The following is a 15,735-nucleotide window of genomic DNA, read 5'->3' on the forward strand; positions in this document are numbered from 1 at the left end:
CACCGGGCTTGACAAGTGGCGTAAGAGGAGCACTAGCAATGTACTCTCCTAATTCCATAGGACATCTCCCAGCTAGAAAGAGATTAACCACCCCAGTAATAGAGTCAACCAACTCATCTGATACTGCCACAGCCGCACCACTCAAGCAATCCATAAGATGTTGAGCACGCAAACCATCCCTACCACATGATGTGCCACGAGGGAAACTCCTAATCCGATCCAAAACAACAGCAGAAGTCGTAACGAGATGAAGGTGATCAATAGGTATATCAGGCAAGGATGGAGATGGAGATGAAGGGTGCTTTGACTGTAAATCTGCAAGAGTGGCGTCATTATAAGGTGCAACGCCTGCTGAAGAAAGAACCCGAACCGCAGCAGTGTAATGGCCATCGCAAATCTTCCTACGACACTGCTTAATATTACGCTCTTCCAAATCAATGTCCTCATCATCAACCATCGACAAAGTAGGAGAATCCTCTGCCAAAATTTCCCTCACAAGCTGCAAATTACCACCCGCTACACTCCAAGAACAAATAGCACGGGAAATACTCTCTTCTTGATGCCGACGTCTTACCGAAGACCGAGACTCACGACTACTCCGCGGGCGAAAGATTTTAAGGATGCAAAGAGGTAACACCAACAAAGAGACCCAGTTAGAAATGTCATCAGGCTTAGAGATCACCTTATCAAGAGCACCTTTCAGAACCCGAGAAAACCCCAAACGACATTTGGGAGGGATAGACTTAACAGAGCGAAACCCCTTAGAGAATAAACAATCAAGGAGGGCCACATCAAAACCACCGTTATGATCTTTCACCAATCCATCCATACGATCAACTCGAGCAGGAGAAGAAGGAGATTGCGGCTTGGTGAAATTATGAAGCACAAAACGAACAACACCATCTCCTTCATCAGGGGGTGACACATCCTCATCCCCACGATGACGACACTTAATACGTACCGTGTGCGTTTTATAGCAAACTCCACATAACCAAATCCCCATACGCCTAAAAGTAACTTCTGCCTCATTATAAACAGCCAAATTAGAAGTAAGAGAATGTCGGGTGATATCTTGCGCACCGATACAACAATGACGATCACTAAGATGTTTGATTAGAGAACGTCGAGTAAGGCCATTTCCACTCCCATCTTGACAACCACTAAGACCCACAAAGGGACAATAAAACTTCACAACGGCAGCCGACATAGCTGACTTGCACCACCCAAAACTGAAATAAGCCCGAAAGAGCACCAGAAACTGCCGCAAAACAGCACCCAAGAGCTGCCAAAACTGGACCAAAAACTGCACCAGAAACTGCACCCAAAACTGCTCCAAAACAGCACACAAAACTGCTCCAAAACAGCACCCAAAACAGCACCCAAAACTGCTCCAAAACAGCACACAAAACTGCTCCAAAACAGCACCCAAAACTGCTCCAAAGCAGCACCCAAAAACTGCTCCAAAACAGCCCCTAATATCGAAAATCGCTGGAAATATTGATCACCGAAACCCAAAATAGAAACCAACAAAGAACCTCCTCTAACTGACCAAAAACAACACCAATATTCGCGAGAAAAGATGCCCTCAAAATGACCCAATAACAGCTTGAAATTGCACCCAAAACGCACCCAAAAACAGAGCAAAACCACGCTTGAAAACACAGCAGAATTGCACCCAAAACCGCAGCCTGAAAACTGACCAAAACAACCCAAAAAATACCAAAAAATAAACGCACCCTAAAGACGCTTGAAGCAGCCCAAAAACCCAAGGAAAACAGCGTGATAATTCGCCAGAAAATTGATCAAGAAACCACCCACAAAAGCCGCCTGAAATCCGCCCAAAAGCTGCCTGAAAACCACCCGAGAAACCACCTGAAATCCACCCAAAAGCCGCCTGAAGTACCCCTGACTGAAAACCGCCCACCTGATCACACCTTACGCCAGAGATGATGCCGGAAAAAGGACTCGGAACTGCACCCAAACAGCCTGGAAAATCGCCCCTTAAACGCCTGAATTTCTGCCTGAAACCGCCTGAAAACAGAGCCACCACCGAGAATCTTCGCCGGACCTGCTAGGAAGATGAAACCACCGCTTATTATTATTATTATTATTATTATTATTATTATTATTATTATTATTATTATTATTATTATTAATAATCTATTTGCCTTTCATATTTTCTGATACACATAATTAATCATCTACATCTATATCTCATATTATGTCATTATGTATTATGTGTGAATATGTACGCGATTTGTCTCATTAATTTGTGTGAATTGATGATCAAGGTTTAATGTGCTCTCATTAATTAATTGTGACATTTTAAGTAGGTACAAACAAAGGGAATATTATTATCTTAATTTTCAAAATACATATGATCAAGATTCCTTTTTTTAAAAAAAATAAAAGAAATATGATCAAGATTTCTATTTTATTTAAAGATAACATGGACAACGTCAAAACAATTTTTTATTTTTTTTATTTTTTTACAAGACGATCAAATTATTTTAGTATTGTGTGACCGACATTTTATTTAGGGCTATATAGAATGAGTTTTAATTATATGATCAAGATTTTTTTTATTTATAAATAACATGGACAACATCAAGACGATCAAATTATTTTAGTATTATGTGACGACATTTTATTTAGGGCTATATAGAATGAGTTTTATATGATAATTAAAATGAGTTTCCAATAATATAGAATGAGTTTTACGTCTAGTGATACATGTATACTTTATCTAGATAAGAAAAAAATGAGAAAAAGTAGGGTGTCAATTATCATAAGATAATGCTTATTAGCTTAGGTAATTTTTTTCCTCTTTTGGTTTATAGATTTTTCTATATATAGTTCTTGAATTTCAAATTGATGCATAAAGTGTAAGATATTTAATGCTTTGTTGTATCTATACTTGCAGAATTGCACATGCAATAAATCAATTATGCCCCATCTGCTGCTTTAAATAGTAAATTAGTGTGTAGCGCGGGCGTCGCACCAGTTGTTACTTTAATTAGACCTTGTAATTATCAATTATATACATTTATGTTCATGTATTTTCATATTTATAACATAATTTATTATTGACCTAAATGGTTAAGTAACTATCTTTCTTATAAAAGGCTGGGTGTTCAAATCCCCTTCTCATCGTTTTTTTATATGAATCAATAATCTAGTTGGATTGAATAATGATGATGTGGCATAATGAGATGACGTTTTTAGTAACGCCTTTTTATTATATATTAGTATAGATAACATACGTTTCAATGACTTTTTTTTACTTAAATTTAATTTGATGGTCATATATGATTATATTCCTATAGTAAATTAAACACGAGCTAAAAAGAACACAGATTTCCCAAAAGTTATCTTGCATGTTTGTTTTTAAATGATTTGATGTACTATTTCTAAGCCAGCCCACCCATGCTCACATAGAGAGGCGTCACAGTTGATCTTTATAGTTCCATGACTTCCATCAGGTGGAGCTTTCCAGATCTTTGGGCTGCTGCAAACACGATTCTTGGCACCACCGTAGATTTTCTTCATATATGAAAGGAGATATTAACATTATTTCTGGACATAATTTTACATGCAAACTTATAGCAGAGTGGTTGGAGTGATTGAGACAAAGCCCAATAAGCAAGTGGTGCAGGTCTTATGCTCGAGGATTGCTGGTTTGCATTTTTGCAAATCTAGAGGGACAAAGCAATAGTTTGTATTGTTTTAGTCAATTTTGCATGTTTTTTTAGCTTAATTTCAGTTCGATTCAGTTTAGTTCAACTCCAATCAGTTTAGTTCAGTTCCTAATTTCCATCTCTTATAAACAATTCATTTCAGCTCTATTCAGTTTAGTTCAGCTCCAATCAGTTCAGTTTAGTTCAGTTCTGTTCAGCTCAATTCAGTAAATCAGAACAAACCCGTAATGTACAGTACAAAAATTGAAGTACTCCATTGACAGTTGGTCATGAAAAAGTCAACACTAGGTTAATTTTCAACGGATTGGACCTGGGCTGGCTGGGTAGATCAGTAGATGTAGTATAAAAGGGGTAATAGTCTCAAAATAAACCCTAAATCCGATTTTCTGAAGACACTGAGGCAGCCAAGACTTATCAGTTTCTGGGTTGTCTTCAAGTCTTCATTCTTTCATTCATCTGAAAAAAACTCAAAATCGGAGACATAAACAATCCGAGTCATCTCCAGAAAGCCTTTGCTCTTTTTAGTGAGCTTTGTGCTCGCTGTGATGCCTACATTCTACTTTTAATCTTCATTATTTTGTTTTGTTTTCTTTTCAATGAATTTTTTTATGCAAATAAATTGTTTTAATTGGTGTTCAAATTATTTTGGTTAGATATCTGTTTTGGGTGGTTGAATTTCATATTGGTGGTTTTTTCTAGGTAATTTTTTGTTGAATTTGGTTGCATCATCAATAAGAAAATACTTTTTTTTTTTTTTTGGCAAGAACCAACTTTTCATTAGCAAATGTTTTTAATTTAGATAAATCATAAATAACATATTTATACAGAGTATAGCATTAGCAATGTTATAGCAAAAATGAACAGATTTTTTATTTTGGGTTTTTAATGATTCTGATGCTGGAAATGGTGAATTGATAGATAATCAGAATACCTGAATAACCCACTTGTGAATCCTGCTCAATCATTTCAGATCACTGATCTGATCACAGTTCTGAGTCCTCTAGGCGAACCGGGGATGGAGAGTGGGATCTGTAGTGTATGGGTGGTGTATGAACAGAGCCATGGATAGTTAACATAGATACTGAAAATTACAATATCTGCCAAAAACCAAAATGAATCTAGAATTTGGACTGTAAGATTGATAAGTTCCAAAACTCAGTATTACATACAATCTTTCGGACGATTTAATGAGCTAAATTAGTTGAAATCCATACTAGTTAATCAAACTGAGTTATGAATTTCTGTTTCTATCACATACATGATACATGTAGCATTAAAAACAAATCAATAAGCCTATGATTAAACAGAAAAGAAAGGCAGGTATTTTTCTTCCCATAGGGAATGACTGATATATCAAACAGGTTTTTCTCCAACAGCAACACCTGCAGCAGCAGCTTGCTCAGCCATTGCAACCTCGAATTGTTTCAATGAAATTGATGGGAAAGAGATGATTTCTGAAGGGGTCAAATTTTCCCAGCCTTTCGCGTCATTAGAAACTGTAGTAGAACCATCCCATCCTATGTGTGTTAGATGCTTTACATCTGTTGGAAAGCCTATCTCCAGTTCTTTCTCTTCTTCGACATCCATCTCCTCCTTGTATACTAAGGAATCACAGCAATCAGTTTCACAACAAATTATTGTCTACAACTTAGTTTTTTTAAACACTTTCCCAAACTGTTGTCTAGCTTGTGTATTAATGAAAACAAATTTTGTTCTTGAAATTCTTTTTTTTGTAACTTACCAAAGAATTGAGAAACAGTCTTCAAACTTCTGATTAATCTTCTAATTCCTTGGGATAATTTGGACTTCGGAAGCTTGAAGCTAATCGAGTTCATGGTTTTCTTGGTGATGGGTAAATCATTTTGCTTGCCTTGTCTACCTTGGAGAACATATAAAGCATAATTCAAGTCAGAGAAACTAAACTGGTATGATGAGCGCAATTATCTCATAGGATTAGCATAACCAACCACATGATAAAAGAATATGGACTCAGGAATGAGCAAAGGGGTAGAGTTCGTACTATTTAGAACAGCACCGTTAGGAGGACTTGGAGACCCAACAGCAACGCTTGAACGAGAAGAGCAACCGAAGGAAAAGGGAAGAATTATCCATCTCTCACGCCGTTCCTTCATGTCTTTACTCATTAGTGACTTGATAATAGTACTAATTAAGGAGATGCAAGAAAGTATTAGTAAATCGCACTTAAGAAAGCTCTATTATAAAATATGAAATTTGAAGTGGCTGAAAAATGATGCTAGTAGTTTCTTGGTTAGCCTTAATTATCAAGGTAGAATCATAAATCATGCTACGTGTGAATATGTAAAGTACAATTTGAGTTTGGTGCAGAGACACAACCAGAGAAAATAAAAGAGAAAGAACCATCATGGAGTAAAATTAGTTGGTGGAACTGTGCTACTCAACCAACTAATTGTTGATTGATAGTCCTTATTTCTAGCTATTTTGTCGTTTAAGTAAATATGATCCCACTAAATCAATTAATTTATTTAATTAAGCACCACCTTTTTCTTTTTCTAGTTGACCTAGCCACATTTTCATAAAAATAAATATATTAGGATAATTTCCGAAGTGTTAGGTTATACAAAGTATAATTAGTCGGGTTTTAGAATGATTAGAAGTAGGTCGACTAATGTCTAATAAGGTGGGGAAGGATGTTGGAATAGGTGAAGTCAATTGCAAGTAAAGTTCCTGGATTTAAGGTTCAAAAGAACACTCAAGTATGCCTTTGTTTCTAAGAAGTGGAGATGGTGACCAAAACTTCTGTGCAAAAGAAGCCAGAACAGGGGATTGGTGGCTTTCTAAATTTTGATTAATTACTCTTACGAAACTCTCTTTCAGCAGTTAAGCAAGAGATTCAACCAATAGCACGGCAACAATCCACAATTCCTACTTTCTGTATTACAGGTGAGATGCCTCAAGCTCATAATACAAGTAAAACCCTCATACATATAAAATAAACTTGCAAATAATGTTGCTATCGATTTTCTTACCTTTTTTTGTTCTCGCTGTAATCGCGTTCCACATTAGAGTACTGCTGTTTTCTCAGTGTTTCTCATTGCAGCAGCATTTACCACACCAGTATCAGTAGTGTAGATCGCACACCCCACAGACACCCTGGGCCTGCAACACTCCCAGTGATTGTTTTCTACAGGTATCACTTAATATTCCAAAGTTCTAAGCTCAAAATCCTTTCATTAGAAATTTTCTTGAAACTAGACACACAACTCTGACCTGTGCAAAGGATGCAGCCTTTGAACCAGGTAAATTAGAGGCAACCACTGAACCACATCCATCCTTGACAAAGCTTCCTTGAGCATCATCTCAAGTCTTGTAGGGATGGATATTTTTCCAGGTACAGGAACCACCTAGAGGGTGGAAAGCATTCCAGCTGAGAGTTCAGATGCACAGCTCGATTATATTATTCGGTGCAAGCTCTGAAATGCAACTGCAACTAATGACCCATCTCCAGTGGCATATAGAACAGTGACAGACTAGCAACAGGATGGCTTTTTTACCTGTAATTCCACTGCACATGTTCAAAAAAAAGGTGAAACAGATCCCAGCAGCAAAAAGTTCTTCAATTCAGACTAACAAATGCAGCTGATTATACATTCTATTAATGTAAGCACACACAGCTATTTTTAAGTAGATAATACTATTATCAGTATGTCCTTTTCTTTTCTTTTTTTTTTTTTTTTTTTTTTTTTGACATGTGACTATATCAGTATGTCATCACTAACAGAAAAGGCAAAACAAAAAACTTCTAAAGCGAAAGTGGCAAAATATGAGACAAATCTTCTAATCAGGACTTCAGATAAAAATGAAGAGAAATTTCATTAATTGGTTAAGATTCCGGAATAGGGGCGTGATTTCATTCAAATTGAATGCCCCAATAAATTTTTTAATTCTCGTCATTTATATACAGATCCTAGCTCCTAGCAAACTCAGCTTCAGATTACAGTTCCCAACTTACACTACATATGGGAAATTATTTTTCCTTCTAACTCTCAATTTTAATCTCCTTCAACAGCTTGACAACTTCAAGCATAGTAGGCCTCTTAGCAGGATTATCATTGGTGCATATTCGGGCAATGCTGAGGACCTGCAACATCTGACGCCTCCACCTTGCGACAGATGGGATGTATGAATCGAGCACCTCATCTTCTCGATGGGTGGCCATCATCACCCGAACCCAACCAACCAAGTTACCACCCTCGATGTCAGCTTGCCCTGTTGGTGCCCTACCAGTGACCAACTCCAGCATCACCACACCGAAGCTGTAAATATCACCTTTAGTTGTTGCCACCATAGACTGTCCATACTCAGGAGGTATATACCCAAATGTGCCAGCAAGAATGGTGCTGACATGGCTCTCATAAGCACTGATTATTCTGGCCAGGCCAAAATCCGAGACTTTGGGCTCAAAGTTGTGATCCAGTAATATGTTGCTGGATTTGATGTCCCTGTGAATGATGTGAGGCACAAACCCATGATGCAGAAAGGCAATGCCCCGGGCAGTTCCCAAACAAATCTTAAAACGAGTGGGCCAATTGAGGGCTTCCACTGCATCAGCTCGGTTTCTCAACCACACATCAAGGCTCCCATTCTCCATGTATTCATACACTAGAAACCTTTCCTCAGCAAAGACACAATACCCAAATAATGGAACCAGGTTTTCATGTTGAACCTTTCCGATAGTCTCCAACTCAGCTAGAAATTCTCGATCACCATGAAAATGTCCTCCATTAAGCCGCTTGACAGCTATGGTTCGCCCTTCTGGCAGGGATGCCTTGTAAACTGTACCGAATCCACCATCACCGATTATGAACATCTTGCTGAAGTTGTCAGTGGCTGATAATATATCTGCAGGGCTTAAGCGGGTGAGAGAATGCTCAAAAGTAGCAATATTAATGCTCAATGGCTCCTTTGACTTTTTACACATGAGCTCATCATCAGACCGCTCAGCTGTACTTACAAGCTCACACTTTTTACAGTCACGAAGGGCCACTTTGTGCTTCAATATCAGATGTCTGCCCACACAGATGACCAGAACAATAAGGACAACTAAGACCCCTATTATAATACCCCAAATAGGGGCTTGTTTCAAAGTTCGTGGAGGACCAGAGGCTAAGCATGGTCCTTTATGATCAGTGCAGGACTCAGGCACAATTCCCAGAAATCTGTTGGCAGAGAGATTGATAAAGGAGAGGTCTTCAATGTCACAGATGTTGCATGGAACATAATTTCCAAAATTGTTACCAGAAAGATCTAGGTATGTCAAAGCAGCAAGGTTTGATATAGAGGGTGGAAGGCTTCCTGTCAATGCATTGTTGTGCAGGTCTAGAGAGGAAAGGGTGGTTAGGTTTGAAAGGGAGTCACAAAGGGGGCCAGAAAAATGGTTGTTGCTAGCATTTAGATGTACCAGCAAGCTGGCAGATGCCATGTGGCAAGGGACAGTTCCTGTAAGGGAATTTGCACTGATATCAAGGTAGCTAAGGCTTTCAAAACTGAACACAGAAGGCGGCAATGAACCACTGAGAAAGTTCCATGAAATATCCAGCTCAGTTAAGCTAGGCATTGACGAGGACAAATTATCTGGAATAGAGCCAGTAAGCTCGTTGTGTGAAAGGATAAGGCCCTGAAGTTGCTTCAATGTGAACATTTTGGGTATGGCTGGACCAGTTAAATGATTGGAGGACAAATTCAGCAAGCTCAAGTTAGAAAGACTAGATAATTCAGAAGGAATGCTTCCATTCAGCTCATTATTGTGTAGTAACAGCTCCCTAATTATAGAGCATTGACCAATTGATGCAGGAATTGGACCCAAAAACTTGTTGTAGGAGAGATCAAGCATGCCATAATGCTGAGTGAACTCGGAATCTGGCAAGGGCCCCTCTCGGAATCCAGAGCAAATCTCTTCAGGAATGAAACCAGATAAGTTATTCCGGGCTAATACCAAATTATCCAGCAGTTTCAATCTTTTAATGGATTTTGGAATTTGACCAGTAAGACTGTTTGAACCAAGATCCAAGGATACTAGGCTTGTGCAGTTGAAGAGCTCCACAGGGATCTCTCCTGTTAGCAGGTTACCGCGCAGAGAGAGGTTGGTCAGGTTCCTCAATCTCCCAATGGCAGTTGGGATGGTCCCTTCAAATAAATTATTGCCTAATTGCAGTCTCTGCAATGTCTGAACCTTGGCAAGAGCTGGAGAAATCACTCCGGAAAGCAAATTGTTGTCAAGAATTAATCCTATCAGAGATTTTGACTCCCATAACTGATCTGGAATCTTTCCTTCAAATCTGTTCTTTGACAATGCCAGGGTGATGAGAGGAAGATCACCTAAGTAACCAGGCAACTCACCGGAAAGATTGTTCATCGACAATGTCAAATCACTTAGACCACTACAATTTCTGAAGGTATTCTCAATGCTTCCACTGAAATTATTGTTGGACAATGACAGGGTACTTATTGACTTTGCATTGCATATTTCTGAAGACAACTCACCAGAAAGCATGTTAGAATTCATGTCAAGGAACATCAGTTTAGGCAGATTGAGTGGTGGAATAGACCCTGTGAAGAGGTTCTCAGCCATATTTATAGATACTACTTGCTTCCAGTTGGAAATCCACCTTGGGATCATCCCTGACAAGTGGTTAGACTGAAGCATTAGAGATCGAAGGGAATCCATCCCAGCAAGACCATCCGGTAAAGGACCAGAGAAAGAATTAACGGAAAGATCTAAATCAATCAGCCTTTTGCAGTTACCCAGTTGTCCAGGGATGTCCCCACTCAACCCTGCATTTCCAGCAAGAAACTGCTTTAAGCTGGTCATTTTTCCAATGCTTTCTGGCAATTCTCCCACAAAAGAGTTCTGTCCTATACCCAGGTAACCCAAGTTTGATAGCTCAGTCAATTCTTCAGGTATGGCACCTGTAAGTCTGCAGTTCTGGACATTAAGCAACTGAAGTGCCTTGAGATTGCCAACAGATGATGGTATTACTCCACTAATGACATTGCCCATCAGATTCATTGAAGTCAGATTTCTCAAATTCCCAATATCAGTCGGTATGGTTCCACTGATGGAATTCCAGGAGAGATCAATCCTTACAAGGCCTGTTAAATTTCCTAACCCAGAGAAGATAGGACCACTAAATTTGTTGTTACTAGCATCAAAGTACAACAGACTTGCAAGATTACCCAAACTCGAAGGGAGGACACCAGAGAAAGAGTTTGCACAAATATCAAGTGACTCCAATTTTGAAAGATTTCCAAGCTCTGCCGGAAGATTCCCAGAGAGGAAGTTTTCCTCAACAGAAAGCTCCATAAGATCAGTTAGAAGGCCAATTGATGAAGGCAAGTTACCAGACAAGTTGTTTCCATCAAGTACAAGTTGCCTGAGATTTTTCAGGTTGGACACTTTTGAAGGTAGAGTTCCAGAGAACCCATTGCCACTCAGGTCCAGAATCATGAGTTCCTTGAGACTCCAGACATTATCAGGAATAATGCCATTGAACCCACACTGACTGAGATTAAGATACTTCATTTGTTTTAGCTCCCCTATGGTACTAGAAAGAGGAAGGTCTAGCGGTGAAGATCTACAAGGAATACTAAGCCCAAGGATGTCCGAGCCTTCACATACTACACCTGTCCAGTTACACACAGGAGACTCTGGGTAAAACCAGCTAGGAATCATTTCTTTTCTCTGGATTAAACCCTTCCGTAGAGAAGTGACTATATCAATATCACTGGAACCATTGGCTGCACATAGCATAAGCAGCACTAAAACCAGGCTCTGAATCATCATTCTATACAAGCTCAATACTTCAGAGTAGCATCCCTGCATATGCACAAAGTATCATATTAAAACCCTATAAAAATGGAGGATACGTTATATGAAATATATACAAATTTAAAGGTAATTCATCATCAATTTTTCCACCCTCACTATACTACCATTAAAGAGTTGATAAACTCTCAAGAAAGGCACTTTTTCTACTCTCTTTCGCATCCTTACCCCAATTTCTACTCTCAGAAGTAAAACATCAACTATAACACACTAATGTAATTATATTACCCACCTTAATTACATATTAAGAACACAAACCCCCACTAATCTTTCAAAACAAAAGAACCAAAAAAAAAAAAGCACAAACATGACAACCACATTCCAACAAAATTGTGAAAAGTTCATGAAAATTTTCAATCAGTCCAAAGTTGATTCACCCCTGAACCAAAAATCACAAGAACAGTGAAAAAAAAATCTTTTTGGACCCCCACATTTCACATTCTCACCTTAGCCCCATCACGGGTACCCCCACTAAATCACTTTTAGTACTTGAGAAACCCATTTTTAAAAATTGATTACTATAAATAGAATGTTCCAAACCCAGGATTCATAGTTCATAAAAATTGGTTCCAATTTTTGAGCTTTAACCCTAATTGTGGTCCCAAATCATCCCCAAAATTAAACCCTAATTCATTCTACTTTTTTTTTTCCTTTTTAAATCAAGATAATTAATGTACTGTAGGTTGGTATTAATCAAACTACTCCCATTGAATTCTAGTAGTGAAATGCTGCAAACTTCAACCACTTTACTAATACATGTATAGTAGTACAAAAATTCCAGCAACAAACAACCCAAATTAAATAATCATAAATTAAGAAACCTTAAAAAATTACACATTATAAAAATGTAGCTTATATTTTATGCAAAACAAACACACGAAAAAGATTTTATGCAATCTTTTATTATATAGAGTAATTAAATTATTTTAATAGTAGCACACGCAACCATCCAATCCATTAGCTACAAACTCTAAGCTTTATTCCATAAATAAAATATTCATCAAATTATTTATTTAATCCATACAAAATCATACAGTAATATATTAAATGCAACTCTACCTCCACCAATAAGCATTAATGTATTAATAATATCAATTGACCCGCCCGTAATTTTATCACTAAAGTAATATTTACACCGATTAACACGTGATTTGTGTGTAACAATCAATTCACCCATGATTTTATTGTAAATTTAGCCATTATTAGATAGATGAGTATGATATAACAACAATTCCATACTAGAAAATGACAAATTAAACGAATTAAAGTCATTAACAACTTTGAAAATGACAAAAAACATCTGAACCAACAAAATATGGGAAAACAACAACAATTTTGAATAACTTGTTCCAATATTCAAAATTCATATAAAAAATTCTAAGAAATAAAATTGTTGAAGAAGACAAACCTGAGTAGAGTAAAGCTTAGGTTGGTAATTATCCGTACAAAAATGGGAGTAATTGGATTCTCTCTCTAGAAATGTTGAAGAGTTTCTCTCACTAGAACGGAAAAAAATGTTGTTGAAGAAATGGCCATTATTATGGTAGAGAAGAAGGTAGGAGGAGGGGAGAAACGACGTCGTTTTAGAGGGTGGGACCCACGAGAAGTAGGGGGTAAGCGTGGTGCAGAATGCGTGAGTGAGTGAGTGAGTGAGTAGCAGAGTGAGTTAAGAGAGAGAAAGAGAGAGTTGGTTACTTCCAAATCTTCTGCAACGATTCAGAGCATCTTCATTTTTTGACTCTTTCTCATTCTTTGGTTTTATTCAACAATTTTTGTATGGGTTAGTGAAATAATTGGGTAATTTCGTGAATTTACAAATTTTAAATACAATAGTTTGACCGGATATGGTTGAATTTTAACCAATATTCCCTCTATACTAGACTTGATAAAAAAAAAATATTGAACCGAATCGGGCCTTTACATGATATGTCATGTCCAGATTTGCAAAAAAGTAATAATAGACTTGTCAAGCCAAAGCGGATTTTTTTGGGCTTTTTCAGGTCGGATTTGGACTTTTAGCTAAAATCCGTTTTTAGGCTAGCATAACTCGCACTATTTTCGGGCTGAATTAGCAGGCCGAACCAATTTTGATCACCTCTACTCTATACTCCCTTTGTACATACTTAACACGCCAGATCCAAATAGGCAAATACTCCAATTCTTACGAATAATCAATTCTGTATTTTTTTTTTTATTGAAACGTTTCCTAGACATGAATGTAAACCTTTCAACAATAATATATTTGACTATCGATAACATGATGATATAGTAGAGGTGGTTTTGCCACGTTTTGTTCCTCGAAGTTTTTATTTTTGTTTTTCTTGTTTGGGGCCTAGCCCCTCGTATTCACACACACACACTGACACACACACACACACAAAACCTTACTCAATAGGTAAATATGCATCATATATAAATCAAAATAAGAAGGAAAATTTGCAAATTGCAGCCATTTAAAGTTCGTATTTTGCAAATTACAACCATTTAAAAAAAATTGCAAATTGCAACCCAAAAGTTCATATAAATTGTAAATTGCAGCCTGATTTAACTTTTTTATCGGTTTACATCTCAAAAAATCTTCGATTAAGGTTTTAGGGGTCATTTTTGTCCATAGGGAACCGAATTGAGCTCGGAATTAGCAAAAAATAACGTAAGTGCCTCGTTTTGCGTAACAAAAATATATCGATTTTGTGGAAAACTGTGAAAATGAGACACTTACGTTATTTTTTTGCTAATTCCGAGCTCAATTCGGATCCCTAAGAGCTAAAATGGCCTCTAAAACCTTAAACGAGATTTTTCGACATGTAAACCGATGAAAAGGTGGAATTGGGCTGCAATTTACAATTTATACGAACATTTGGACTGCAATTTGCAATTTTTTTTAAATGGCTGCAATTTGCAAATTTTCCAAATAAGAAAGAGGCCAGGGTAAATACCTTGTGTATTAGCATGAGTCAATATACGAGTAGTTCAATTCTAGTTTAATCTGTACTGTATTTCTTTAGTATACCATGAATCCATGATATACAAAGAGGTAATTACTATATGAAGCAAATATAGTATTACGACTATTACCTTACTTATATAATCTGCTAGGTTTTTGTATATTTCAGGGTGTAACGTTTTATAATTATGAAAGCATTATACAAGCACAGGATTTTCTCGTGAAATAGTCATGCTTATTTGCCATTAACATTTAACTTAACTAAATTGCATTATCAGCAAAGTATAAAACCGGATTCCACGACCCATATCCAAATTAATTACGAGTAATTGAATTTGTTTGATTGATAATGGAGTATTTTCTAAATGACTTGAAAATGGAAAGCGTGGAAAATGACCGACATTTTAAAGATGTATTGAGATGAGAGAAAGCTGGTCTTTTATTTTTTTTTCCTCAATCCCAAAATATGATGTATTGAGAAGAGATAGACCACAAGTAAAGTAATAGAAATAGATGGCTAGAACATCAGATTAAGGGATTTAAGGCTAGAAAGGGACAACAAGAAGAATACAAATATTGCATGAAATGGTAGGGACCCCATCACATACTCCGTATTTTATAGTTTGTGTGCCGGAGGTAGGGCTGGCAAACAGGTCGGGTCGGGTCGGGTTCAGGTCGACCTGTTTACATAAACGGGTCAGGACCCCCCAACCTGAACCCGACCTGTTTACTTAAACAGGTCAAAATAACCAACCTGAACCCGACCTGATTATAAACGGGTCGACCTGAACCCGACCCGCCTAAACCTGATTTTTTTTTAATTAAAAAAAAATAAAATAAAAACCTGTAATTTACTAATTTCTTTATACTGTAATTTTTTTAACCTGTAATTTGACTAATTTCTTTAACCTGTAAGATTCAAGTATTCAAGACTTCAAATTCAACACATAATTCAAGCAAACATAACTTAACAACATAATTCAAGAGTTACATGTCCAAAATACTTCCAAGTAGGCAAATAAAAGTTCAACTAGAAAACCAAATACATGTCCAAAATAACAGTAACAGTTTCATCAACTAATTTTAGAAGAAATTAACAACATAATCAGGTTTGACTCTCCATGACAGCAGGACTTTCTGGTGCACTTTGTGGAGGGCTGGGGCTGGGAGTATCCCCCACATCATCGTTGACTTTCATGGCCATGATTTTTCCACATAAATCTTGCAAT

At 37.3% G+C, this 15,735-nt stretch overlaps 2 protein-coding genes across 3 annotated transcripts; both read right to left on the reverse strand.

The window, feature by feature from the left end:
• Window positions 1-4,811: 4,811 nt before the first annotated feature.
• LOC110714928 (CRIB domain-containing protein RIC4-like) lies at window positions 4,812-6,100 on the reverse strand. The gene is made up of 3 exons (XM_021893481.1): window positions 5,719-6,100; window positions 5,440-5,577; window positions 4,812-5,299 (listed from the first exon to the last, which is right to left on the reverse strand). Exons 1-3 carry the CDS (start codon window positions 5,840-5,842, stop codon window positions 5,052-5,054), a joined length of 510 nt encoding a protein of 169 aa, XP_021749173.1. The 5' UTR covers window positions 5,843-6,100; the 3' UTR covers window positions 4,812-5,051.
• A 1,425-nt stretch (window positions 6,101-7,525) lies between these two features.
• Window positions 7,526-13,929, reverse strand: LOC110714913 (leucine-rich repeat receptor protein kinase MSP1-like). Of its 2 annotated transcripts, XM_021893468.1 has the most exons (2): window positions 12,971-13,929; window positions 7,526-11,553 (listed from the first exon to the last, which is right to left on the reverse strand). In XM_021893468.1, exon 2 carries the CDS (start codon window positions 11,518-11,520, stop codon window positions 7,717-7,719), a length of 3,804 nt encoding a protein of 1,267 aa, XP_021749160.1. In that variant the 5' UTR covers window positions 11,521-11,553; window positions 12,971-13,929; the 3' UTR covers window positions 7,526-7,716. The 2 variants fall into 2 exon arrangements, with proteins under 2 accessions (XP_021749160.1, XP_021749159.1); XM_021893467.1 differs by lacking the exon at window positions 12,971-13,929 and having other exon boundaries at window positions 7,526-12,728.
• Window positions 13,930-15,735: the final 1,806 nt, after the last annotated feature.

The sequence above is a fragment of the Chenopodium quinoa genome, unplaced genomic scaffold (genome assembly GCF_001683475.1).
Source record: "Chenopodium quinoa cultivar QQ74 unplaced genomic scaffold, ASM168347v1, whole genome shotgun sequence".
NCBI lineage: Eukaryota > Viridiplantae > Streptophyta > Magnoliopsida > Caryophyllales > Amaranthaceae > Chenopodium > Chenopodium quinoa.

Bases quoted from the DNA above. Each gene is read 5' to 3' on its own strand.
- LOC110714928 (XM_021893481.1), bottom strand. From the start codon at position 5,842: ATGAGTAAAGACATGAAGGAACGGCGTGAGAGATGGATAATTCTTCCC. The intron at 5,578-5,718 runs GTACGAACTCTA...ATGTTCTCCAAG, and splicing joins TAACGGTGCTGTTCTAAATA to GTAGACAAGGCAAGCAAAAT. The intron at 5,300-5,439 runs GTAAGTTACAAA...GTGATTCCTTAG, and splicing joins GACTGTTTCTCAATTCTTTG to TATACAAGGAGGAGATGGAT.
- LOC110714913 (XM_021893467.1), bottom strand. From the start codon at position 11,559: ATGCAGGGATGCTACTCTGAAGTATTGAGCTTGTATAGAATGATGATT.